Source organism: Halichoerus grypus, chromosome 8 (genome assembly GCF_964656455.1).
Source record: "Halichoerus grypus chromosome 8, mHalGry1.hap1.1, whole genome shotgun sequence".
Classification (NCBI taxonomy): Eukaryota; Metazoa; Chordata; class Mammalia; order Carnivora; family Phocidae; genus Halichoerus; species Halichoerus grypus.
Genome location: NC_135719.1, coordinates 111,467,711 through 111,492,926, shown reverse-complemented (window position 1 = coordinate 111,492,926; position 25,216 = coordinate 111,467,711). Strand labels below are relative to the sequence as shown.

The 25,216-nt window shown below is 35.8% G+C and overlaps 1 protein-coding gene across 1 annotated transcript in view; it reads right to left on the bottom strand.

Moving 5' to 3' along the window:
- Positions 1 to 25,055, bottom strand: part of KIAA0586 (KIAA0586 ortholog) — a 106,044-nt gene extending 80,989 nt beyond the window's left edge. The window contains 13 exon segments of the mRNA XM_078053760.1: positions 121 to 193; positions 621 to 838; positions 1,565 to 1,673; positions 7,830 to 7,953; positions 9,044 to 9,211; positions 11,273 to 11,426; positions 13,588 to 13,809; positions 15,027 to 15,201; positions 20,198 to 20,267; positions 21,362 to 21,431; positions 23,213 to 23,283; positions 24,177 to 24,469; positions 24,920 to 25,055. Of these exon segments, the coding sequence (XP_077909886.1) occupies positions 121 to 193; positions 621 to 838; positions 1,565 to 1,673; positions 7,830 to 7,953; positions 9,044 to 9,211; positions 11,273 to 11,426; positions 13,588 to 13,809; positions 15,027 to 15,201; positions 20,198 to 20,267; positions 21,362 to 21,431; positions 23,213 to 23,283; positions 24,177 to 24,375 (1,653 nt within the window). The 5' untranslated portion in view covers positions 24,376 to 24,469; positions 24,920 to 25,055.
- Positions 25,056 to 25,216: the final 161 nt, after the last annotated feature.

The following is a 25,216-nucleotide window of genomic DNA, read 5'->3' as shown; positions in this document are numbered from 1 at the left end:
TAACAGAATGAAATGAAAAATTGTAAGTAGATTTATAATAAGGAATGTTTTGAGAGTAAGTATGATACTTAGAAATTATCTCTTGAGAATTCTCTTAATTCTGTTTTTTCCAATACCTACCTGAATTTCTGCAGAAATAGTTTTAATCCACTCATCCACTGTCTTTCTGATCCGGATCTTCTCTGACATCTCTCTACAAAAGGGAAAAAAAGAATTGTCTTAAATTAGCATTTAATGTTCTGAGAATAGGACCTAGATCAGGACTCTTATCCAGTTTTGAATCTACTATGTAGCCCAATAGCCTTCATCTGAAAAGGAAAAACCAATGTTACTAGTTTCATCAAATGTTTGAAGGATGTTTGAATAGATCCCAGAAGATATATACCAAAGAGAGAAAAAAAAAATTTAAAGTAAAATTTTACATCTGTAAAAAGTAATAGCAACATGTATATATCTAAATTCTAACTTTATAGTGAGTCCACATTGTCAAGGGAAATAAAGGACCTTTTCAAAACACTGAAACACATTGAGCAAAATGAAGCACATAGAAAAACAATTAAGAAAGCCTATACAACTGGCAGTTTCATAGACAGCCTTGGGATGCCAACATCCTGTCTTACCTATTAGTAGACAGAGCATTGATAAACGAATACATGGCAGCACCATCTTTTGCACGAATAATAGCTTCCAGGTTTTCTTCAAGGACTTTTTTATTGTTTTGTACTCCTCTCAAAATCTTCTCAGCATCTTTCAAGATGGATCTTTTACTGGCTGTTTGAAGCTTAATGGAATTCTGTGGAAGATCAGCAAGCCTTGACATAATCAGAGATTCTTTTGGCTTAAAAGAAAAAAAGGCAAAAATGTTACCATATAAAGTTCATATTAATTATTTTAATGCAAACAAGAGCTATAACTATAGTTGGGGCCATACACTATGCCAATATATTCTAAGGACTCAATTTGTCAAATTGAAGAGCTATAAAACAGTACTGGGCTGATGGTAACTACACTTATTATGGTTAGCATTTCATAATGTATATTTGTTGAACCTCTATGTTGTACACCTGAAACTAATATAATATTGTATGTCAATTATACTTCAATTAAAAATAAAAATAAAAAAATAAAGTTAGCAATTAAGGTTTCTTTCCATTTAGAAGTACTAATGTGAATGTTAAGTGAAAGAGGGCTGGGAAGTCCACGGAAGTGCTGGGCAGTCCAGTGGCCAATAAAAGTTATTATATGGGAAAGAAAGCTAAAACAATATAAGAGCAAGTTGGCTCTAGGTAGGCATGGCAGACACTTTGGACTGGATAAACAGGGTCATTTACAGTTCTCTTTCCCCTTTTTCTCCTCTCCAATAGAAGCTGGAAAGCTAGCAGTGGCCAAGGAGCCATGAGTAGAGATCACTTAGTGAGGGCTTCTGGAAAAGTTTTGTAAAGAAAACAGACTAAGTTAACATTTCTTTTTCAGTACTTTGTCTTCATCTTTCTGTTTGCTTTCTGTCCTGATAACTTCTATATTACTCATCATCATCAATTTTAATATCCTGTTTCCACTTTACCTGGAGTATACCATTTGTTTCTTTCCTCTTTTGGCCAGGATCATGAAGAAAATCATCAGACCTCTGTACAGTCAATTTAGCTGCTCCTAGTTCTTCACAGGAAGGAAATCTTTGAGAGGATAAAGTGTCAATGCTATGAAAGATTTAAAAATAAAGTTTCCTAAATTGTCATAAATTGTGAACATTTGAATACATAAATCTGTGATACCTTCTTAGTTATACAGTACTAAATGGTGTATTATTAAACTGTACAATGAAATTAATCAGTTAAGTGATTAAACATATCAAACACAGAAAATCACAAGATACAAAATTACTCTGACCAGACTGGTTTAGGCATAGTAGAAAAAGAGCAGAAAAAGGTTTTGCTTTGAAGAAGAGAACGTCCAGAAGCTCTTCTAGAAGGGTGGAATAAGACCTCTAAAAATCTACTCCTCCATAAGAGCAAAGAGAACACTAGCAAAAATGGTCAAAATCAGCTTTTTCAGAACTCTGGAAATGAAAGGCTACCAACAACTCAAGGAATATTTAATCAAGAAAATGACTGACTTTCAGTAAGAACAGCAAGCTTTATGCATTTTTAATTTGCCTCACTCCAAGAACCCTTTCCCCAACTCTCTGGCAGCCTTGAAAATTAACAGCTTCACAACCCTTGTAGCTATGAAAACCAACAGCCTAACAACCACTCGAAAGGGCAGAACAGGTTTGGAGCTTCTCAGAAAGTCCCATTCACAGGGTTGCTCTTTATATGACCTGGCTTAGGGCTAGCTCAGTGAGAAACCCTAACTACAGGTCAATTTTTGAAAATAGCAGCAAGTGTTTAACATCTCAGCTGCCTGAGGTGGCTACAGCAGTTGAGGCAAACAAGAGGGATGCCAATAAACAAAAACTCAGGGGAATGAGATGTCCATGGTGGAACTTTGAAAATCCCTAACACATTACTGGGGATCTAGAATACCATGTGAATGTACAGAGCTCTGTGAATGCCCAAGCAAGATCTGAGAAAAGCCAATGTCTGGCTGACATTGAGGCTCTGTGCAAGTTAAGGTTAAGACAGACTTATAAAGTGCCAGAGCACTGAAGGTGTGCCCTAACACCACACACATGCAATCATGCACACATGTGTGCGCACACACATGCGCACACACACACACAGCCCCTTGACACTCAGAGAGAGACTTACAGGTTCAAGGTAGTGAAGGAAGTCTCTTTCTAATCATTAGCAGACTTAGCTCACCAAACAGAGACCCACCACATATGACAAAGAACACACACCTTACAGAACTCCCCCAGGAAAGTCACTACACAAACAGCAACAACACACCCTAGGGGATGGAAGAATCTGATTTCCAGAGTTGCCACACTGTATTATTTGAAATGTCCAATTTTCAATAAAAAGTTATGAGACACACAAAGAAACAAAAAAGTATAGCTAATACACAGGAAAAAGCATAGTCAATACAAACTGGGCTTGAGGAATTCCAAATATTGGACTTATTAGGCAAGGACTATAAATTAGCTATTACTAAAGGAAACTATGTTCAAAGAATTAAAAGAAAGCATAAGAATGAGGTCTCACCAAGTAAAGAATATCAATAAAGAGATAGAAACTATTTAAAACAAAGAAAATTTAAACAGAATTTCTGGAGTTGAAAAATACAATAACTGAAATGTAAACTTCAATAGAGGGGCTAAACAGCATACTTGAGTTGGCAGAAAAAAGAATCCATGAACTTAAAGATAAATTATTGAGATTATCCCATCTGAGAAAGAGAAAAAAAAAAAAAAAATGAAGAAAAGTTAAGAGCCTCACAGATCTGTGAGATACCATTAAGAATACCAATAAACAACATAGTCCTAGGAGAAGAGAAAGGTTATTGTTCTATTTAACTATATAAAGAAATAGTGGCCAAAAAAGTCCAAAGTTTAATAAATATTAATCCACTCATCCAAGAAGCTCAAAAAACTTCCGGAGGATAAACTCAGAGAGAGCCACACCTAGATACATCATAGTCAAACTGTCAAATGCCTAAGATAAAGGGAGAATTTTGAAAGCAGAAAGAGAAAAATAACTCATCATATACAGGGATTCTTCAATAAGATTAACAGCTGATTTCTTATAAAAAAAAAACACTGAATCTAGAAGGCAGTGCTGACATATTCAAAGTGCTGAAAGAAAAAAGGATGACAAGCAGGCGTGCCTGGGTGGTTCACTGACTTAAGCGTCTGCCTTCAGCTCAGGTCCTGATCCTGGGGTCCCGGGATGGAGCCCTGCATCAGACTCCCTGCTTAGCAGGGAGTCTGTTTCTCTCTCTCCCTTTGCCCCTCCCCCTGCTTGTATTTTCTCTCTCGCTCACTCTCTCTCTCTAATAAATAAATAAAATTTTAAAAAAAACAACAAGCAAAAAAATTTTTTTAAAGATTACTTATTTGAGAGAGAGAGAGAAGCAGAGGAAGAGGAAGAGAATCTCCAGCAGACTCCATACTGAATGCAGAGCCTGACACAAGGCTCAATCTCACAACCCTGAGATCATGACCTGAGCAGAAACCAAGAGTTGGATGCTCAACCAACTGAGCCACCCGATGCCCCTCAAAAATTCTATACCCAGCAAAACTACCCTTTAAAACTAGAAATAGACACACAGATCAATAGAATAGAGAGTCTAGAAATAAGCCTACACTTATATAGTCAAGTAATCTATGATAAAAGAGGTAAGAGGGGTGCTTGGGTGGCTCAGTCAGGTAAGGATCTCCCTTCAGCTCAGGTCGTGATCTCAGGGTCCTGGGATCAAGCCCTACATCTGGCTCACTGCTCAGCGGGGAGCCTGCTTCTCCCTCCGCCCCTCCCCCTGCTCATGCTTTCCCTCTCTCTCTCTCTCTCTCAACTAAATAAATAAAATTTTTAAAAAACCTGCAAGGATATACAATGGGGAAAAGACAGTATCAATAAATAGTGCTAGGAAAACTGGACAGCTACATGTAAAAAAAAGAAACTGCACCACTTCTTACCATACACAAAAATAAAGTCAAAATGGATTAAAGACCTAAATATGAGACCTAAAACCATAAAGCCCCTAAAAGAAAACAGAGGCAGTAATCTGTCTGATATTGGCCTTAGCAACATTTTTCTAGATATGTCTCCTGAAGCGAGGGAAACAACAGCAAAAATAAACTACTGAGACTATACTAAAATAAAAAGTTTTTGCACAGTGAAGGAAACCATCAACAAGATGAAAAGGCAACCTACTGAATGGGAGAAGATATTTGCAAATGATATATAAGTGGTTAATATCCAAGCTATAAGAATTTATACAACTCAACACTAAAAAAATTGTGCAGAGGACCTGAACAGACATTTTAGACATACAGATAGCCAACAGACACATGAAAAGATGATCACATCAGGGAAATGCAAACCAAAACCACATTGAGATTATCACCTTACACCAGTCAAAATGGCTTGTATCAAAAAGAAGAAATAACAAATGTTGGTGAGGATGTGGAGAAAAAGTACACTTGTACACTGTTGGTGGGAATGTAAATTGGTGCAGTCACTGTGGAAAACAGTATGAAGGTTCTTCAAAAAATTAAAAGTAGAAATACCATACAATCCAATAATTCCACTACTGGACATTTACCCAAAGGGGAAAAAACTCTAATTCAAAAAGATATATTCACCCCATGTTTATTGCAGCATTATTTACAATAGCCGAGATGTGGAAGCAACCTAAGAGTCCATCAATAGATGAATGGATAAAGAAGGTGTCATATATATACACACACACACACACACACACACACAACGGAATATTGCTCAGCCATAAAAAAGAATGAAATCTTGCCATGTGCAACAACATGGATGGACCTAGAGGGTACTATGCTAAGTGAAGTAAGTCAGACGGAGAAAGACAAATACCATATGATTTCACTTATATATGAAATCTAAAAAACACAACAAATGAACAAATAAAGCAGAAACAGACCCATCAATACAGTGAACAAAGTGGTGGTTGCCAGAGGGGAGGGAGACAGGGGGATGGGCAAAAAGAGGTGAATGGGAGAGAAAGGTACAGGTTTCCACTTATGGAATGAATAAACCATGGGGCTGAAAGGTACAGCTCAGGGAATGGAGTCAGTAGTCCTGTAGCAGCACTGTATGGTGACTGACTATAGTTACACTTGTGGTTAGGAGAGCATTACATATAGAGCTGCTGAATCACTGTTGTACACCTAAAACTCATGTTACATTGTGTTTCAACTATACTTAAAAAAAAAAAAGTAAAGGATGAAATAAGACAGTCCTAGGTAAACAAAACAGAATTCATCACTAGCAGACCTACCCTGAAGGAAATACCAAAGGGAATCCCTCAGGGGTTGATGGAGGGAGATGCATGGGGGATGAGCTAAATGGGTGATGAGGATTAAGGAGGGCACTTGTTATGATGAGCACTGGGTGTTACATGTAAGGGATGAATCACTGAATTCTACTCCTGAAACCAGTATTACACTGTATGTTAACAACTAGAATTTAAATAAAAATTTGGAAAAAAAAGGGGGGGGGTCCCTCAAGGTCAAATAAAAGGATACTAGAAATTAACTTGAATACATATGAAAAAATAAAGAGTACTGGTAAAGTTTAGCTATATAGGTAAATATAAAAACAGTATAAAATATATTTTTGTTTATAACTCTTTTCTTCTCCTATCTGATTTAAAAGACAACTGCATATAGCATTAATTACCAAACCATATAGATGGGCTTATAATGTACACCAATGTAATATGTATTACAATAACAGCGGGAAGGAAGGGGAAGGGAAGAAGCTATATTGGAACAAAGTTTGTGAATCCTATTGAAATCAAATTGATATTAATCCAAACTAGATTGTTTTAAATTAAGATGTTAATTATAATCCCTAGGGCAATCACTCCGAAAACAAATCAGAAAGTATAGTAAAAGAAACAAGAAAATTAATGTCTACTTAATATAAAAGAAGACAATATAGAGAAATAGTGGAATTAAAAAATACCAAGACATATAGAAAACACATAGCAACAAGGCAGACATAAATCTTTTATCAGTAATTACGTTAAAAGCAAACGGCCTAAAACTGCAGTCTTCACATGAAAATACTAAAAATGTGGCTTCTTTTTAGTTTTTATTATCACAGTTTCCATGACATTCAAGACAAATAAAATTATCATGACCTAGATGTACTTGATTTTTTAAAAACTATGAATGTAAAATTTCAGGCATACACAAAAGTAGAAAGAACAGTATGATGAGCTCCAATACCCCTATTTACATTAATCATTAACTCATGGCTATCCTCATTTTATCCATACTCTCAAACCAGTTTCCTCTATCCTGCATTGGATTATTTTTGAAGCAAATCTCAAATATCATTTCATCAGAAATAATCTGGGGGCTCCTGGGTGGCTTAGTCAGTTAAGCATCCAAGTCTTAATTTTGGCTCAGGTCAGGATCTCAGGGTCATGAGATGGAGCCCCTCTGTGGGATCTATGCTGGGGGTGGAGCCTGCTTAAGATTCTCTCTCTCCCTCTGCCCATCCCTTCCCCCACCTCAAGCACGCCTTCTATCTCTCTCTCTAAAAAAATAAATAAAAATAAAAATAAATAATCTGCATTCATTAGAATTAATCTGCATTTTGAGAAATTAAGATACATTCATTTTATAACTATAAGAAAGGGATAGATATATTAGCAGCAGAAAATAGTAAATCTAGGATAACTTTTTTTTTTTTAAGATTTGATTTATTTCTTTGAGAGACAGCGAGAGAGAGAGCACACAAGTGGTGGTGAGGGGCAGAGGGAGAGGGAGAAGCATATTCCCTCTGAGCAGGGAGCTGGATGCAGGGCTTGATCCCAGGACTCTGAGATCATGACCTGAGCTGAAGACGCTTAACCTACCAAGCCACCCAGACTGCCCTCTAAGGTAACTTTTAAAAGCAATGCTATAGATTTATCAAAATTCCTAAAGAAATTTTAGAAATATAAACAAAGTTCTTTTTTTTTTTTTAAGATTTATTTGAGAGAGATAGTGAGAGAGAGCATGAGCGGGGAGGAAGGGCGTGGGGGGGAGGGAGGGAGGGAGAAAAAGTCTCCCAGCGGATGTGGAGCTCCATCCCAGGACCCTGGCATCATGACCTGAGCGGAAGGCAGACACTTAACTGACTGAGCCACCCAGGTGCCCCTAAACAAAGCTCTTTTCAATATAGCTTTTATTCCAATCTCTTGTTTTTTACCTGTCTCTCTTCTCAGGATTCCATCCTATTTTTGACCTAGTTAGTAAGGTTTTATCTGAAGATTCACTTTTTCTTGTCAAAGAATCATGGTTATTCAAAATCTGTTCCAACAGTCTTACATTTCCTGCAATAAAAGAAATATAGTACCATTTTTCAAGTACTAATTCATTTCTTTTTTATATAATAGCTCACATATATTTGTACTTGATTAGCTTCTTAGGATGATTATCTATCTACTCAATTCAATCTAGAATGTAGGTTTTAAATATGCTCTTCAAATAAAACCAAATACTTATAACTCATGAAAACTACACTGGTAAAATTTTAGGCCTGAATTTATTTCCATCACATAAAAAAGGAATTTGATGAGAAATGTCATCATCACAAAGCCCAGTAAATTGCATGATTTTTATCAATAGTTAAAGGGATGTTTGAGTGTTTCTTTACAGCAAATGTTAGTTAAATCTTCCCTTTAACCTCATCTTTAACGAGGTTACATAATAACTTTTATCTTTAGGTAAGGTTGGTTTGTTATTAAACAGTTTAGTATCCTTAAAACCCTTTAAATGTATCCAAGACAAGACTCAAATGTATTTAAGTGATTCCAAGAATAAAAGCTTATATTTAACACTTTCACTTACTTTTACTACAAGGGCTTTAAGGGTCTGTAACAAATTATTAGTTCAGGTCACTTATAAAAGTTCTTGTTCCCTATTAAATAGTTAATACTATAATACTTTTTCCAACTGAACACAGTAATAAATGTTAAAATTCTCTGAGTTTTACTATTGAAATTCACACCTAAAAACAATATGAGGAAACACGCTCTAAAATGATCAGCCTTACCTTTAGAAAAGCATTATTTTTTATTAATAACAAAACTTGTTCATTAAAGGTTTAAGTAATAACCTATACAAAATAATCAGAATAATTGTAACTGTATACCTCTACCTCCTGCAAAGAATCCCGACGTGGGGCTCGATCCCAGGACCCCGGGATCGTGACCTGAGCCAAAGGCAGACACCCAACCGAATGAGCCACCCAGGTGCCCCACCAGTTAAGTATCATTTAAAGAAAAATACTAAAAATAGACATCCTACATTAGTTACTACTAGGCACATAAGAGAATAAGAAATCAGGAGTATGGAAATCTGTTCCTAATTTGAGGTAGGTCTAATAAAAGTAGTAGATGCTAGTTATGATTGCTTTATTACCTGTATGACCTGACATCTCCATATTTTCTTTTTCTTCTTTAGGATCTTCCCTCTTTGATATTTTATCATCCTTTGAAACAGGTATAGGAGCAAACCTGCGAGGTGCTGGTGTCTCCAAAGGAGATTTCTGTTTATCAAAACTCATATCTTCAACCTCTCCAGAAGGTGCTTTAATAGAAAATAAAGAAAATAAATTAAACTTATTTAAAAAAAAAAAAAACTTTAATTTGTAGAGTGTTTCTCTTCCCCATATTTTAAAAATAAAACTAAAATTATATAGGCTATGCAAATTAAGAAGTACATAGAAATAACTCACTAGAAATCAAAATCTGGGCTATAAAAATTTTACACTTACAGCTAATAAACAAGAAAAAAAATCAATATGACAATACTCAGTGCTATTTAAGCTGTGGTGAAAATGGCATAGCCAGACACTACTCATGGTAATGAGAACTAATAAAACCATCTGGCACTAAGTATAGGAAGTCTTAAAATTTTTATATATTTTGATCTAGTAATCTCACTCTTGGGAATTTATCCTAAGGAAATAACCTAGAAGAAAGAAAACATTAAATATATGATTTTATCAGAGTATTGTTTATAAAGAAAAAACCCTAAAATCGCCTAAATGCCCAGCAACAGGAAAAAGTAAATTGTGACTATCCTTTCATCATTAAAAGTTAATATTATGGGGGCGCCTGGGTGGCTCAGTCGGTTAAGTGTCCAACTTCAGCTCAGGTCATGATCCCAGGGTCCTGGGATCGAGCCCCATATCTGCTCAGAGGGGAGTCTGCTTCTCCCTCTGCCTCCCCCCCCACCCCACTTGTGCTTTCTCGCTCACTCTCTCTCTCTCAAATAAATAAATAAAATCTTTAAAAAATTAATATTATGAAGATAATTATGTAAAACATGGGGAATACTTTTGATATGCTAGTAAAAAAGCAGTACAAAATTATATCTATGCTAAATTGCAGTATATAAAAATAATGTATGCCCAAGAAAAAGTATTGAATAATAAAGTTTAACCTGTTGAAGTTTAAATTTACTTATTTTTTCCTTTTATTTCTTTTACTGTCACTAAGACATACAAAGAAACCAATTCAATATATAACCAATAAAACATACATTTTTTCCCCTTAAAACTCAAGTCTAAAAAAAAAATTATGAGCAAATAAGTCTTCAGAACTAAGTATGAAATAAGTGTCCACTTCTATTGAAAGCATATGGCTAGGTCATACTGAACCCTGAGTTGGGGCTGTAGCTCTGACAAACCCACCCTCAAGTCAGGTAACCTGGAGCAGGCAAGTCATAACCTTCCTGTGCTTCATCTTCCTCGATTTCAACTTAAAAATTGACTCATGCCACTTTCACAACAGTTTTGTAAGGACCACTCATTTGTGGAAAAACATAAAGCAATTTACAAGTATAAGGACTCTTCAGTATGTCTGTAATACAACAACGGTCTAACAAATCAAATGTTGGGGATATTGTACTACATGGATCTGTATATCATTAAAGGGATAGCCCTTGATTTTCATTGATTCATTCAATAATTTGGAAACACATTTATTCATTTGTGGGGTTTTTTTTTTTTACCTTTTTCTTTTTTTAAAGTAGGCTACACACCCAGCATGGAGTCCAATGTGGCACTTGAACTCACAACCCTGAGATCAAGACCTGAGCTGAGATCAAGAGTCGGACGCTCCACTGACTGAGTCACCAGGAACCCCATTTATTCATTTATTTTAAATTCCAGAAGTTTAATACAAATACACTATGCATTCCTTTGTTACTATAAATAAAGATTTTTAAAATTCTATTAAATTGGCAAACTTACATTACTAACTAAAAATAATTAGAAATAGTTTATTACTGTACTCAGGTTGTTTCGCTCCTCACAGAATCAAGAAAAATGGAAAATACACAGTTTGTCAGAGATGTGGAAAACTGATTACAAGCACTGATACTAGATGAGTAAAGTTTTTCTAAACTTGTAAGTGCGTCTGACAATTTATGAAGGTTATTTATTAAAACCATAAAGTAGGACATGATCCCTAACTAGACTGGACTAGTTTTGAAATGACCTAAAAATTACTTAACCTAAAAGAACTAATTTTATAAAACAAAGACTTAGTCTTCTTCTACCTAGTAAACAAGTTTTTGGCTGACATATTGTAAAGAAAATTCATAGCTAACATTTTTCATTCATGGAGCACTACACATTTTTACCTTGTTTGGAAGCAAATGTGTTCTGTGAAGATAGATCACTGCTACCAAGATTAGAAAAGTCTGGTTTTCCAGAATACTTTTCCATCACTCTAGAAGGGGGTGTAGCAACAGGTTGAAAACTACTGGTCTTGAGCGCAGCACTAATGAGATGAGTCTGGAAGACATACAATTATTTTATTAATTTCAAATATCATTTGAAAGAGTTCTTATCTCATGAAGTTTATTAGAGGACTTGAAAACAACATGTTAGATTTAATAAACAATAAAATACATACATTACATGTAACTATCCATTGTAGCAGTCTGCCACTGGGTTAAGCCTGGCTCTGTGGTGTGACCTTGATCATTTGATTTAGCCATTCTAAACCTCGGTTTCTTCCTTTCTACTTCAGAGATGGCTTGGGGACCAGTGAGGCATGCTAGGAGATGGCCAAAAGGAAGGGGCCCTAGTCCTAGATCTCTACTTCAACCAGATAATTTCAAACCAGAACTCCTCTTTTATATCCTGGGTGATTTCGTTTGAAGGAAAGGGTTAAAAAACATTGCTAAGAGGCACTCAGATTTGTGAGTGCTAAATGAGAGCTAAAATGACAACAATTTTCAGCACTATTAATAAAATATCTGGAATGTAAATTTATCTTACCTAATAAAACTGATTTCAAGAGAGTCTTATACGAGGTAAAGGAAAACCTAAAAATATTTAGTTTTACAGAAGTCTTAAAAATGTGTAGAGGGGGCGCCTGGGTGGCTCAGATGGTTGAGCGTCTGCCTTCGGCTCAGGTCATGATCCTAGGGTCCTGGGATCGAGTCCCGCATCGGGCTCCCTGCTAGGCGGGGAGCCTGCTTCTCCCTCTGCCTCTGCCTCTCTCTCGCTCTCTCTCTCTCTCTGACTCTCATGAATAAATAAATAAAACATTTAAAAAAAAAATGTGTAGAGATCTCTCTACATAAAACAGATGGGCCAGACTCAACAAATTTCATTTCATTAAGCATTTATTGAACAACTAATATACTTAATATGTCACTAAAGCTTCAACTTTCCCTGTAATTATAAGCATTATAAATAAGATGTCTGCATTAGAAAAGATTCCTTTCTTCCAAACTCAGAAAGTCAATGAATGATGGGTTTATTTATGAAAAAAATGGATAAATGGCAGGCAGGCATAGAGGACAAGTAGGACCCTCTCCTTAAGAAATCAATGTGCTTTTCAAATGTGTCATCTCCTCTTACCCTGAAGAAAAAAATAAAATGTTTTCTAGGTAAAGAAATCAAGGCTCAGAAAAGGGCAGTTATTTGTAGACTGGGACCAGCACTTTGACAGACCCACTTCTAGCTTCTCACGAGATACCATGCTGCACACTCAATTTCAGTTGTGCATGGAGTACTTACTAAAACCTTACTTTGTATGGCCATATCATTCCAATAAAAATACTATCTTCAACCACATGGAAAGCTCAAGCCAAGCTCTATTAAGAAGCTTTGAGAATTACAGTATATTAAGTGTTCACTCTGTGATAACATACTGAGCTATAATAAACTTATTTTTGTTTATTCTTCTGAATGTTATATTTTAATTTTTTAAAGTTTTAAAGCTGCACATTAATTAGGAAAAAAATAAAAGTAAATTAAAACCAATGCATTTATAATGCTGGTCATTCACTCATTCAAAAAAAAAAAAAAAAGTATACTGAGTATCTGAGTGCTGACTACTATCCCAGGACTTGGAAATTCCAAAATAAATAAACTATACTACCAGTTCCTTCTGAAGAGAACTCTTCTTTTTATAATAGCCCAGTGCATCATATTCAAAAGGCAATTAAAGATGTTAATGCTTTTCATTAATTAAACACAGGAGCACTATGTATACCAAATGGTTCTTATCTCATCAGAATCATTAGAGCTTTTTATTCCCAGGTCCCATCTCAGACCTGCTGTCTGAATCTCTGAGAGGTACAAGCATGTGTATTTTTATAAGGCTCTTCATGTGATTGTGATGCACATTCTCAGGCTAACAACCACTGATGTAACAAGTCACTGCAATGCAATATTAGCCCCTTCAAAATGGTATGAACAGAAATACCACAAAAGAAGGAAAAGCCAACTCCATGGGAATGTCTTATAGAACTAGTGATATTTGAACTAGAATGTGCAGAGAGAGGTCTCCACATGGAGAGGAAGAATAATGAACTAAAAAATCATTATTTAAGAATGAAAACTGTTACAATGTAATGAGCAATTGCAATTATCAATGAATACTAGCTTAGGGATCCAAGTGATAAAAGACCATGGGATGTGCTGGCTTTATTATAGATACCTGAATATCTATTTGTTGCTGTTGTAATTTTTCAAGATGCCTAATGTGCTGCTCCATAAACACATTCATTTGCTTTTCATGATCATGACAATGTAGTTTCTCATGTTTATTCTGAATGCTTGTTTGCTGCTCTGTAACACGTTGTAACTGTTTATCAGCCTCCTGTAACTTATTGAGTAATTCTGTAACAGAATTGACTTTTGCTTCCAAATCACTCTGCACCTAAAACAATAAAATACCAGAAGACATCAAAAATATGTTCAATTACTACAAAGGTTGTTTAAAGCAACTGATAATAAAAATGATCAAATTAAATTTTTTACTCTCTAAATCTCTGATGATTTTATACTTTTTAGAATCACAGAAATAAAAAGCAGAAGATAGTTAGCCTTAAGTAGATTTTTTTTCTCTCATTAATAACACATTTGCAACAAAGAATTGTTCTAATGCCAGAAATAAAATGCTTAAATGGTAATTAAAAAGAAGTAAATAACAGGAAACAAACTGAAGGTTGCTGGAGTGGTGGGGGGGTGGGAGGGATGGAGTGGCTGGGTGATAGACATTGGGGAGGGTATGTGCTATGGTGAGCACTGTAAATTGTGTAAGACTGTTGAATCACAGACCTGTACCTCTGAAACAAATAATACATTGTATGTTAAAAAAAAAAAAAAAAAGAAGAAGATAGTAGGAAGGGAAAAATGAAGGAGGGAAAATCGGAGGGGGAGACGAACCATGAGAGACTATGGACTCTGAGAAACAAACTGAGAGTTCTAGAGGGGAGGGGTGTGGGGGGATGGGTTAGCCTGGTGATGGGTATTAAAGAGGGCACATACTGCATGGAGCACTGGGTGTTATACGCAAACAATGAATCATGGAACACTACATCAAAAACTAATGATGTAATGTATGGTGATTAATATAACGTAATAAAAAAATTAAAAAAAATAAGTAAATAACAAAACAAATTAGCTTTTGATACTCCACTAATCTCAGACTGAATTAGGTCCGCAGCCTGGAGTCCCAGTATTAGCTTGGCCACCTATTAGCTCTGGGACCTGTGTCCACTCTGACTCTGTTTCTCAGTTTTCCATTTGCAAACTGAGGAGGGTGGCATAGACGATCTCTGAGTTCCTTTCTAGTTCTAAAATAAAGAGGACCCGTTGTCCCAGGTTGCCCAGGACTCAGGGTTCCCTGGATGCGATATTTTCAGGGCTGAAACCAGGCAGTCCCAGGTTCTCCAGCATTTTCCCAGCAAGGAGGGGCTACATCTCAATTCCTGAGAGGTAATATATGAGCATGAACAGGGAAACTCTTTCAAATTGAGAGCGACTAGAATGACCCTAGTCTACAGTTGGATACGACCATTTATAGACTCAGTTCCTAATAAGTATTTTTACATTTGACAAAGAAGCTGCGACTGTCTGGGGAGAAAATTATACTTTTATCAGCGGGGCTGCCGTAGCAATGGCAGCTGCGGTCGCTGCGGCCACAGTTGTAGCTGAATCAACTCCACTGGGTGAAATTCTCGCCTCCTGAGTAGCAGTGTCCTTTTCTGGGCCTGCATCTTCTAAAAGCTGTACCTTTACTTCCTTAAAAACAGGCATGGTTTGAGCTCTGTAAATAAAAAAGGAATACAAATATATTCAGTAAAGCCACACTGAGCCATTTCAAGAAGCACCTGCAGTGATAATCTGCTGACGGGGGGTTTTCTTGATTTTTTAAAAAATTAAATCACTTGGTTTTCCGTATCAGGATCTAATCAGTCATTTGGTTAATGAAATCTATGAAAGGTCACTATAGACTAAAGAAATAAGAAGATAATTCCTGGAAGGCTGTGATATTTCAGAAAAGAAGACTTGCACATATGAAAAAGACAGGGGCACAATTACAAAGACATATAATCAAGAAGTACAAATGCAAAACATGCAGAAAAGGCTCTAAGAATACAAGTACCAAGTTTTACTTCCAAAGGAAGACAACCTAAGAGAAACTGTTAAAACTGCTAAAAAAAAAAAAATGCTTTTTAAAATTCTAGCTCATTTAGGTTTAATAAATATCACAGAGTTTGTTAAAACAGGGCATAAACACAGGTTGAAGCAGCTTGGATTAAAAATGAGAGCAAATACATATTTACAATGAGGGATTTAATTAAATGAATACTAAGAAAAAAGAAAAAAACTCAATTTTGTTACATATTTGCCCTAAAAAATAAAAACAAAACAAAACAAAACAAAAAACCACCACCAACAACAAAAACAATGAAAGGAACCAGACAAAACTGCAGAGTCCCTAGGTAAGTCTAAGTAAAAGCAGAAGGAATGCCCTCTACCTCTAGCTGCTGGATTTCTCTTCTGATTTCTAAGCAAACCCAGAGAAGCTCTTAAACTTACTTCTCTTTGTTATTTCCTCATTCTACTAGGAGCATCATTTTTCTCTGTCTCAAAATTTTGAAGTTTTCTTGACTTTTCCATTCTCCACTTACCTTCTCACACTTAACTGAGTCACCAAGTTTTGTCAATTATTTCATCACAATTGCAGGAATGGTGTCACAGAACTACAGAGGCAAGGGAAACCCAATAGGCCACCTATCCTAACTTCCTAATGTGACAGATGAAGAAACTGAGGTCCACAGAGGTAACAGGATTTACTTGACCAAAGTCACAGAGCCACTAAGGCACAGTTGACTTATGATTCCTACAGATCGTCCCACAACACCTAGCTCTCTCAGAATAGTACTCTTCCTTTCATGCTTCTGCCTCTGGTAAACAAACAAACAAACAAAACAAAACCAATGAACCAAACAAAAAAACAAGAAAAACTTCACCATCTCTTGCCAACTATTTCATTCTTGGAGATTTTACTCATTCAGAAACTTCCCAAACACATTTCTCCACCATTCAAAAATCTAAAATTGTTCCTTAGAGACAACTGAATAGGCTAATTTCTTGTTTGACCGTCCACACACACCATCCTCTGTGTCTGCCCTAGCTTCCTATATATACCTATTACTTCACGCAGCCTCTCAGGAGTCACATTGCTCCTCACTGGCTACACCACACCCTTCCCACATCCGACTCCAGGTTTTTTCTCACTGTTCTCTCAACCTTCTTCCACTCAACTTACTATATATCCTTCTCCTTCTTTAAGATCCAGCATGAGCCTTACCTTTTTCAATAAACCTATCCTTAAACACTTCCAATTGATCTCTCCCTTCAATAACTCCTTTTGGTTTTACTGCCTATACTACCCACCTGAGGTTTAATAAGCAGCCACCCCATGGTTTAAATGTCTGTGCAGAACAGTTTCATAATATATTAAATGCAATGTTGCTTCCTATCACAGTTCTAATCACTCATTCCTGCATATATGTCCATATTCTCTTCCCAACTAAGCTCTAAGCAACCTGGGTTGGGGGTAGGGAAGGGGGATTTCTTTTATGCCAAACAGCAACTAAGAAAGAACTAAGCACAGGAGGCACTTATTATAGATCTAACTGATTAAGTGGTGTGTTAAGAAAATATAATTCAGATATTCCTATCTTTTAGTATTCCTGTCTGAAGTCTGAATGTGTGCTACCCTTTAAGATCGATCATTCTACATGAATACATTAAGTTGATCAACAAGAGAAATAACATTGTAAGACTAGACGTCAGCTTCTTAATAGGGTTTTAAATTTTATTTTTTTTCTAATTATCAAATTAAATGCTCAATGTAACAAATGTAAACAGCTTCTAAGTGTAAAGAACTGGGAAACACACAACTCTCTCATTCAGAAAAATTATTTCTTCTATTTTTTTTTTTTTTAGAATTGTTTCTTATTCCTAAATCCTCTGAATCTGGCATTTAGACCAATATTTTGAAGAAACTCCCCTCACCAAGGCCAGTAATAATTTTTGCTTAATTCAATGAATACTTTTCAGTCCTTACCTTTCTTTACCTCTGAGCAGCCTATCAAACTTAGAACTTCATTCCCCTTGGCTTTATTAACACCACACACTCCTGTCTCTGGATAAACCAAGTAGCATTTAGCTCGCTTGCATTTCTGCATAGCTCTTAAAGGTTTGGTTTTCTTAGTGTCCTACTCTATGCCATCTTTCTTTTCACTCTCCCTGAGTCACTTCAACTGTTCGCAGAGTTCAGACTACCATTTATATACTACTTCTAACATCTAGATTCCTAGGTTAGACTTTTTGTGAATTTGACCTTTATATTCAATTTCCTACTGGACATTTTTTAACTGGATATCTTACAGATACCTCAAACCCCTGCATATGTCCAAAATGAAATATATTCCCCCAAGAATTCTTTCCCAAGGATTTTCCTTTCTCAGTGACTACTACGACGGACCATGTATTTATACAAGCTAAAAATCTGAGATTCATCCTTATCTCCTCCTTCACTCTCAGATCAAATCATCAATTCCTATCAGTTCTATCTCTATCTTCCAAATCTGTCTGCTCCTCTCCAAACCAGCATGATTCCTACCCTCATCCCACCACCCTCCAATGTACTGAGGACCAACTGAATCCCTCTCAAAGTGATCACCCCCAAATTTGCAGCCAGTTGGTTTCCTGGACTACAGTCCAGTCCTCTTCCAATTCATTTTTTGATATTGTTCTCTGAATGGGCCTTTTAAGAAATATATTTCATACTTTAACATTTTAAGATGATTTGCCCTTTCTCTCCTTTAAAGTAGTTTATAACCTAGCCCCTTGCATCCTCTCCATCCACATGTAAGGACATTCTACCCTGTTTTAGACACTCTGGCCAGACTCTTCATTACTCAGACTCTGGTCTATTACTTTTTATTAGTATAGCTTTAGAGCATATTATATCAAATAGGACAAATTCTCCATCATTCCAGTTTTTCCCCCCAAATTAGCTATTCTCAACTATGTGTATTCTATATGTACGTATTCTTAACATTATGTATATATATATATTCTCAACTGTATGTCCTTCCAGGTAAATTTTAGAATCACTTTGCCAAATTCCATCTACCATTCTCGAAAACCAATAAATTCAAGTGACATTGACTACAGCAAATTCTATCTCTTGAGACATAGACTGTCTTTTAACCCAACATGAGAGTCATTTTTATGTTTCTGATTCAATTATTCTCTGCATTGCAATCCCCTTCTCAAGACCCTTCCTAGTTTGTTTGTTTTTAATTCTGTTCATTCATCCTGAAATGGGGAGAGATCTACTGTCTAAGAGGGGTAGTGTTCACAGTTACCTCTCACTGTCCATTTGTTTATGAACCACTTCTCCCTCCCTGATCTGAGAGTTCTGAGAGGTCTCAGAGATTTCCATTCAGAGAGTCCTGACTTGAAGGCAAATTGGTAAGGTCCCTACTGCAGGTCAGCTGCATGGAAGTGGTACTTGCTTTTGGTCCAAATGAATCAGATGTAATCTGCAATTTTTGGTTCAACTGTAGAATTTGAGAGACTGCACCACTCCTCATGCCCTTATTTTTGCTTTCTCTTATATATTTATAAACCCCAGAATACAATACACCACCCAAATTCCTCTCCTATCATATCACATATTGGGAATTGTAGGCTGAACAAAAGTAAAAAGGAAAAATATGATGAGGCCAAACAACCAGCTCTTAAACTCTGGCTGGCTCAGACCACACTCTTGTGGTTTAGAGAGACTATTTATTTTTGTTAGTCCAATGTTTCCCAGAGTGTAATATGTTTGCCACAGATAGGTGTAGGTGGAAAAATAATAATTTTTTTATTACAATAGTTGTAATTATTTTAATTGTATTATTTTAAAAATGATTTTCCATTTTGAAGTAATATAAAAATTTCCTTTTTAAATAAAATGAGAGTTCAAGTAAAAATTTTACTTATTTTCTAAGGGGTCTTCCAGACTGTTCTAGGTCAGGAGTAGAATACATTTAGCCTAAGAATATGTATCTCATCCCATCTCTGCTAATGATAAAAATAATAAAAACTGCCTCCAGAGTAGTGGAGATACATGCTTAGCATGATGCTGTTGTTAGAGTCGGTTTTATATTTCATTGGTATTTAAGATAAACTTGGGAGGGACCATTTAGATGTAGCCATGGTGTCCTTTCACTCCATCCAGATGCTAACCTTGTCCCGTCTTAAATCTTGACCAGGAAAAATCTAAATGTCCTTAGAAAGTAAATAATAAGTATTATGTATTTGGAACTACTTGACCATTGCTACAAGTAGCATAGTGAAGCGAGTAAGAGAGCAAATTCTAAAGGCAGACTGCCTAGGTCTGAATCCCAGCCCAGTGAATACTTGCTAAATCAATCTCTGTGTGCCTCAGTTTCCTCATCTATAAAATGGGGATTCTGTAAAATTGGGATGTGATAGAATCTACTTCATTGGATTTTTTGAGTATTAAATGAGTTAATGCATATAGAGGCCTGAGAACAGTACCTCTTCTATAATAATTGTTCACAGCTATTGAGTATTTTATACATATCCAGCACTATGAAAAATGCTTTGTACATATTTCACACATCGAAAAGAATGTTTTTCCTACGTCCAAAATGTAAGTGAAGCTAATTTTAGAGAACCATATAAAAACATAAGAAATGGCTCACCTATTTTCTAAAAATGAAACTTACTTTTGCTTTAAAACTGCTCTTAGAGCATCCTTCTGTCCCATGGTGTACCGAGAAATAAAGATGTCATTTGCTGCAAAATTAAAACACAAAACATACTTCAGATTCCTAAAAATCTGTTAAATTTTAGTAAGCTATCCCAAAACAGCTTTTTAAACTAAGAGAATGTTTAGGAATTCAGCAGTAAGATTTCTCAATTTAAAAAAATGCAAGGAACTGGGACACCTGGGTGGCTCAATGAGTTAAGCGTCCAACTCTTGATTTCGGCTCAGGTCATGATCTCAGGGTTGTGAGATCGAGCCCCCTGACAGGCTCTGCACTGGGCATAGCACCTGCTTGAGGTTCTCGCTCTCCCTTTCCCTCTGCCCTTTCCCCTCCTCCCTCTCTTAAAAAAAAAAGTGCAAGGAACAAATTAAATGACTGAATAATAATAGTCATAACCCTAGACAATAGGGGGAAAAAATGTAACAAAAACACCTGGGGATAAATTGGAGACATTCTGCTCAAACTCAAAAGGGAAAACTGCTTAGATAAAAATAAAGCTACATAGAAAAAAGTCACTAAATAAATTTCCTCAAAGCATCTTTTTAATCTATTATCTTACCAAAGACTACTCAGAATGTGAATTTAGAGTTTATAAATTTTTTTTATAAATACTTAACACGAAACTTATGGAACAGGTTAGTAATAATAAAATTACCTTTATGATTACAAACCTTTTTCTGGGGATTTTAAAGATTCCATTAATAGCTTAATTTGGAAGGAAAAACTAATTAAAATGAAATAATCAAAATAATAAGAAAAAACGGTAAGTCTTTTTAATTAATGTCTTTAAAAAATCAGTGAATGTCTTAAAATGTAAAAATCTAAAATCCTATCCTTACAAAGAAAATCCTGACACATAAAACCACATGAACCACAAAGACATGCTAAGTGAAATAAGTCAATCATAAAACTAGACTTGGGGGGAAATGGAGAGTTAGTATTTAATGAGTACAGAGTTTCGACTGGGGAAGATGAAAAAGGTCTGGAAATGGATGGTGGTGATAACTGCATAATGTGAATGTACCTAACGCCACAGAACTATACACTTAAAGTGGTAAATTGTGTTATGCATATTTTACCACAGTAGGAAAAAAAAAAAAAAAAAAAAAACTACCCTTTTACCTTTTTGTTTGTTGCTCTCTTCCAGTTTCTCCAAAGGCAATCCTTGTACTGCAACATCTTTAGAAAAATCCTTTGTGATATGAAAGGAAAAAATGAAAGGCTAAAAAACTTTTATGCTTTATTACTTACCAAGTACCATTTACTAGCTATGTGACAGGAGAGCAGGATTGTGTGCTTTTATATCCTCAATTCCCAGAACCACCACAATGCTTAGGTACCTTGAAGGTACTCAAGGATTTGTTGAATGAGTGAGTAAATGAACAAGCAAGCAATGTGGCCCTGAAATTTAGACTCAGATCTCAATTTGCCACTTCTAGCAGAGCGAGTCATGTAATAATTCAGTTGCTACAGTTTAATGTGAAAATCTGATTCATGTTGAGTCAAATGGAGTGCTTAAGGATGGCCAACACATGGCACAACATCACAAATTAATCACAGCGTTCTTTATCCCTGAACTCAAAATGTAGTCTCAGAAGGCTTCTTTACAGGCAAACAGCTTTCTGCTCACATGTGTACCCTAGACTTCATTTCTAAGATTCTATTCAGTGCTAAGACACCATGACATTTTAAGTACTAGGTTCATTCAACATTGCACTTCACCTTCCTTAGACACAGGGTAAAGAGAAAATCATAAAAGGAAGGTGATCAGGCTAACCTCTGACAAACAAGTGTTAACTTCCTAAAAACAGTCAATGAGACTAACAATACAATAGAATGCATTTGGGACGTTCATACAAAGACCTCCTACAAATGAGTAAGAAAAAGTACAGCATATAAATCTGTAATTCACAAAAGAATAAAGATGGCAATGATACGTGGAAAAAACTTCCCCCTCAGTAATAATAAAATAAACACAAAATAAAATGAGATGCTTTCTTTACCTATCAAAATGGCAAAGTTTTTTTGTTTTTTGTTTTTTATCTAATTCTAATGTCCCATACTGGTAAAGCTAGGAGAAAATAATACCACTAATTCCACTCATGATCTTGCTGAAGAATGTATACTGATACAGTCTTTCCAGAGGTAATTTATATAATAGCATATCCATCTGGGAAATTATTTAGATAATGGAATTCAAATACCATTAATCATTAAATAAGGTATACTCAAAAAAGAAACAAAAAACACCAACCCGAGGCTAAGCATTTACGGAGGGACCAAGTACGGCACATAATTATACATTTTTATTGTGAATTGTTTGCAAAGTTGGTAAGTAAACAGTTTTAATTTCATTCTTAGTTCACCAGCTTTAATTTTCAAGATATTATATTATGAAACTCTCTTCTTTAAAGACTTGTTAAATTGACACTCTATAGTCAACATTATGATTAGTGGTCAAAATCTAATTAGATTGCATGAACGAAATGTATTTATCATCAAATATTTTCAGCATTATAAAGGTCAAGATGAGAATTTCATGTTATTATTTCTTAAAGACCCCTCAAAAAAAAAAAACACACATAAAAGACCTTACAATAGTTTGAATGACATATAATCACACCTCACTTTTTAAAAATGATGTTGTTACTGTTTCTTTACCTTTACCTAACAATATGTTAAGTCTCTGGTCTAGAACACCATTTCCTTAGATAACAGCAGAGCTTCTTTTCAGTTCCAGTATTTCTCTCAGTATTCAACATCTTAGTAATGAGTATTTTTGATTCTATGGAAGACTTTTTGTTTAATGTCTCAAATATTATTCAAGTCACAATTGTATGTAAAACATTTCTCTTGGTAAGTGAAATTTAAGCAAAAACAAGGCCCGTTGCTCATCAAACATAATTTAAGAACACATTACTCAACAATACTGAAAGGTTTAACATGAACATAATAAAGAATTATTTTGCTTACACTTTCTGACCCAGTAGAATTTTCTAATGGAGGCTGCTGATAATTTCTAGCAGAAGTCAAGTCTGATGAACCTAACAAAACAAAGGTGATTAGTGATTTTAAAACCAGAACTGTATTTTTGGAAACTATACAGGCATGACTCAAGAACTATAAACTCCATATTAATGCAAAACCTAAATTGGAAGCCACTTTTCATGCAAAAAACTTAAACCGTAATTAAAATATATCCTGATGAAGGTTTTACAGCTGATATTTTGGAAAATAAGGATCAGTACTGACAATCAAGTGAGATAAATGTTTTAAAATATATTATTACAATGTTGGATTTGGACATACTATGGGTAGAATCATTTGCCAGGAATAAAATATGTACATGATATAAAAGCAGGCTTTTATTCTGCTGCACCCCCCCCCAAAAGCAGCATTATATATGCATTTTTTTGTTTTTGCACATATATTCATTAATTTGATCCTTATGATCATCAATGAAATGGGCAAAGCATATGTTTTCTTCATTTTCACTGGAGAGACAGGGTAAGTGAATTGGAACATGGAAGCCATCAAAAGGCAGAAGTTATGCTTTTCTACTATGCCAAACCGAATAACACTATCCAAACAGAAGGTAGAGCATTTGGTAAAAAGCCCTACTGATGAACAATAAATACATCATACAAATTAAGTGCGTCCACCACAGATGTGAACAAGAACAATGTGCAAAACCACACAAAGAAAAAGCACAGGAGTGTTTCATTCATTCCACCTATTGGATATGATTCGATTAGACTGACTGTGCTAGCCATTTTCCCAGGGAAAGCGGTCAGCTTTCAAACATCTATACAAACTAGACGTATCTTATGTTTGAGAATTTAAACATTAGAAATCCTCTAAATTTTGAAACGCAAAAAAACAAAATGAAAATAAAGACTAAAGATTTACAAAAGTGAAAGCTATTCGAGTCACATACCACGTAACGTTCCATTCAAGCTAGCCTCGGTTCTAACAGGAAGGCGTTTATTTGCAGACAACGCTGGAGGAACACAGGGCAACTCATCTTTCAGCAAAGCCAAATTATCTCCCTGATTTGGAGAAACTACCTCACGAAGTCTCCTCGCTGGTATTTTAACCCTTTTTTTCTTTTCCGGGCTAAACTCAGAGCCTTTCATATTATTGGTAACAAAACTAGTCCCACAGTTCTGAATAGCAGAATTTCTTCTGGGTCCATAAAACTTCAGAACAAAATTTTCACCGCTTTGGGGACTTGGGGGGAGAGAAGGAACGAGGGAGGAGTATGATAAAGAAAATGTGAATTTCAAGTGATTTTAAAACATACAGTCATCAACCTTTAAATAAAACAATGCCTAAACAGACTATCCACAAAGCTAGAAATTTCAATTTGGTATTTAATCCAGGATTAGAGACAACTAGAACATCATATTTACCCATTAATCCCACTCAGTCCATTAATGCACACGCCAATGAATCTGAGAGTGGTGATGACAAGAGAATGGCTGCATGAGCAATAATAACCTTAACAACACAGAGCAATCCCCAAGCCAAGAGCTGGCAGTGCAAAACCAAACAGATGTGAAGGCGGGGTTAAGATCTGTTGAGAAGCAGGAGTCAAGCACGTAAAACTGAAATACTTTTTTTTTTAAACACCCATATAAGTAGCTTAATAGCTTTCTCCAGCCAAAGAGTCTTACACACCCCTCCAAATGCAACCATCGGACACCTAAATTCACCCCTCTGCGTCTCCCGAACGCTCGACAACCCAGCAGTCACAGGTATAAACTGACAACAGCTTCAGTTGCCCGCGAGTCAACACCCACTTCTCTTTAAGTCGGCCCTAGAGACACAACACGCATGCGCGCCAAGAAAATCATCCAAAACATCCAACCAAAAAGCTGAACGCCCTCTGGTGTTCTTCCATTCCTCTCCGGGTGGAAACAAACTCCCAAGGTAAAAGGTTTTTAAAACGGGCGAATTTGGTTTTATTTTTTTTAA